This window comes from Ammodytes marinus (genome assembly GCF_949987685.1).
Source record: "Ammodytes marinus genome assembly, chromosome: 6".
NCBI lineage: Eukaryota > Metazoa > Chordata > Actinopteri > Uranoscopiformes > Ammodytidae > Ammodytes > Ammodytes marinus.
Window position 1 is genome coordinate 5867047 of NC_137235.1, and position 3006 is coordinate 5870052.

The following is a 3006-nucleotide window of genomic DNA, read 5'->3' on the forward strand; positions in this document are numbered from 1 at the left end:
AGAGAGAGAGAAAGAGAGGGTGCGTGTTTTTGTGTGTGTGTAGAGAGAGAGAGAGAGAGAGAGAAAGAGAGAGAGAGAGGCGGAGAGAGACTCAGTCTGCCCTTCGCCTCAGAGCAGAGGCAGTTCGAGTCCCCGCAGCATTCAACGTGGTTCAGTACAGAGACTGTCACCGCCATATACTTTTTCTCACTTACGGTCATTTCAAGACGGGAAACTTTTTGAGAAAACAAACAAACAAACAAACAGGTCAACGAAAGCGGCTTTTTTTTTTAACATTGAAGTGTTTTGGGAAATCCTAAGAGACGGAAAGAAACTTTTCCAATTTTTTTCCTGGCGTCGTCTACGAGGAGTTCGGCCAACAACAACACGGAAAAAAAATCCGAGGCAAAAAAAAATATATATAATACTTTATATAAAAAACAAATTGGAGACGGTTGAAGGAGAAAAAAAATATTAGTTTTATTTATTTTTTTGTCCACAAAGAAGAAAAAGGGGTATCGGTTGCATGGCTCGTTGGTGCGTGCGAAATCTCATTTGCCAAAAAGACGCGACACCTCCATAGCCATTACCTCCGCACGGTTACCATAAATAGATACGATAGACTTCAGTGTTGGACCGACCGCAGTCTTCAGTCTACAGCAACACGCTTGATCTCGAGTCGCTCTCGAGATTCCTGCGAAGAAGCAATTGGACTTCCAACTCCCGAACCCGAGGAGGCGGAGTCTTAACTTATTAAAAGGAACTTGCCGAGGCTTTGGACGACCGCAAACATGATGATGATGTCTCTGAACAGCAAGCAGCATTTTGCTATGGCTCAGGCCAGCTTGCCTGAGCCAAAGTACTCGCTGCATTCCTCCTCGTCCTCAACCATGACTTCCAATGCCCCGTCCTCGTGCTCGTCCTCCCGACACAGCAACACCATCATCAGCAGCAGCGGCGGCTCGGAGATGCGCAGAGCCTGTCTCCCAACCCCACCGGTACGTATTCTGCATAATCACTGCTTAAAGGCACATTTTGACAGCCCACTTTTTTCTTCTCTCTCTCTCTCTTTTCGCTTGATGTTTTTTTCATGTCTGCACAGCAAATCACCCAACACCTACATATTTTCCTCTCTCCTACATCCTCCTCTTCTCAACTTATGTATTCAATCGGCTTTGCCTTTCGTATTAATTTTTATGACCTGGGATGTTGCATGTGTCTTGTTTTGTGTGCTCCCTCCTCTTTTTTTTTTTGCTTTTTTTTCTCCCCTCCACATTCTGGAAATGTTTTAAACCGAGTGAGTGGTGGAGAGGGGAGAGGGGAGAAATAATTCCCTGCTGACAGCTATGTGTGCATTCTATTTGCAATTCCAGAGCAATATATTCGGAGGCTTGGATGAGAGTTTGTTGGCCCGGGCTGAAGCTCTAGCGGCGGTGGATATAGCCTCGCAGAACAAGAGCCACCTCCACCACCACCCACCGCACCACAGCCCCTTCAAGCCGGACGCGACCTACCACACCATGAACACCCTGCCCTGCACCTCGTCGTCCTCCTCCTCCTCGGTGCCTATCTCCCATCCGTCCGCCCTGTCCGGCCACGGCCACGGCCACCACCATCACCACCACCACCATCACCACCTCCAGTCGCACCAGGGTCTGGAGGGCGACCTGCTAGACCACATCACCCCGGGACTGTCGCTAGGATCCATGGCGGGCCCGGACGGCTCGGTGGTGTCCACGGGCCACATGGCGGGCATGAACCACATGCACCAGGCGGCGATCAACATGGCACACGCCCACGGGCTAGGACAGCACATGGGCATGAGCGACGTGGACGCCGATCCCCGGGACTTGGAGGCGTTCGCGGAGCGGTTTAAGCAGAGACGGATCAAACTGGGGGTTACCCAGGCGGATGTAGGGTCAGCACTAGCCAGCCTGAAGATACCTGGTGTGGGTTCGCTGAGTCAAAGCACCATCTGCCGATTCGAGTCGCTCACGCTTTCTCACAACAACATGATCGCGCTGAAGCCCATCCTGCAAGCGTGGCTGGAGGAAGCCGAGAAATCGCACCGGGATAAACTTAACAAGCCCGAGTTGTTCAACGGTGCCGAGAAGAAGAGGAAGCGCACGTCGATAGCGGCGCCAGAGAAGAGATCACTGGAGGCCTACTTTGCCATCCAGCCGCGTCCCTCCTCGGAGAAGATCGCAGCCATCGCGGAGAAGCTGGACCTGAAAAAGAACGTGGTGCGCGTGTGGTTTTGCAACCAGCGACAGAAACAGAAACGAATGAAATACTCCGCATGCGTCTGAGGGAGAAAAAAATAAAAAAATCGCTTTAAAAACGCCACCACAACAAAAGACTTGGACGTGTTTTAAGAGACGATTTGTATCATAAGTTCCTATTCCTACACACCTTTTTTCCAATCATCGATGACTTTGTGCTTTGAACTTCGAAATATTCCTACAAATTGAACAAACAAATGACAGATAAAACTCGAACCTTCTCCCCAACACACAACGACAGTCAAATATTTTACTCGCTGAAAATGGAGACGTGGAGGCAAGTAAAGAAATCATCGTTTGACAGAGCAAGTAAGAACACTGTTTCCACACTTACTATGCTTCACCTTTGTAATACCAACGCAGTACTATGAATTAACAGGACTCCGTGCTTTCATTTCTTATATTATGGTTCATTTGGAGGACTATATTTGCGTTAGCAGAAGCACCCCCCCATGCAAATAGCATCGTTATTTAGCTGCACACAGCGGGGCTATAGTTCAACTCAAAGCACTTGGTTTGGTGTTTATATTTTTAGCTTATAGGATAAGCTACGTTTGTTCTCTCCCCTTCCTAAGGTAATGACGATGCAGTCTGACATTTATTCAGGGTCCATGAAGGGGGCATTGAGAAGACAACACACTACTTTTGGTCTCGAGAAGCTAATATTAGATTACTGCCAAATAACCCCTCTGTAAATGAATCGCCACACACTTCATTTTGTGTCTAAATGTGTAATTAATTCCAC

General features: G+C 48.4%; 1 protein-coding gene across 1 annotated transcript; it reads left to right on the top strand.

The window, feature by feature from the left end:
- Positions 1–770: 770 nt before the first annotated feature.
- pou4f2 (POU class 4 homeobox 2) lies at positions 771–2288 on the top strand (the record flags this gene model as incomplete). The annotated part of the gene is made up of 2 exons (XM_080030113.1): positions 771–977; positions 1353–2288. 2 exons carry the CDS (start codon positions 771–773, stop codon positions 2286–2288), a joined length of 1143 nt encoding a protein of 380 aa, XP_079886239.1.
- Positions 2289–3006: the final 718 nt, after the last annotated feature.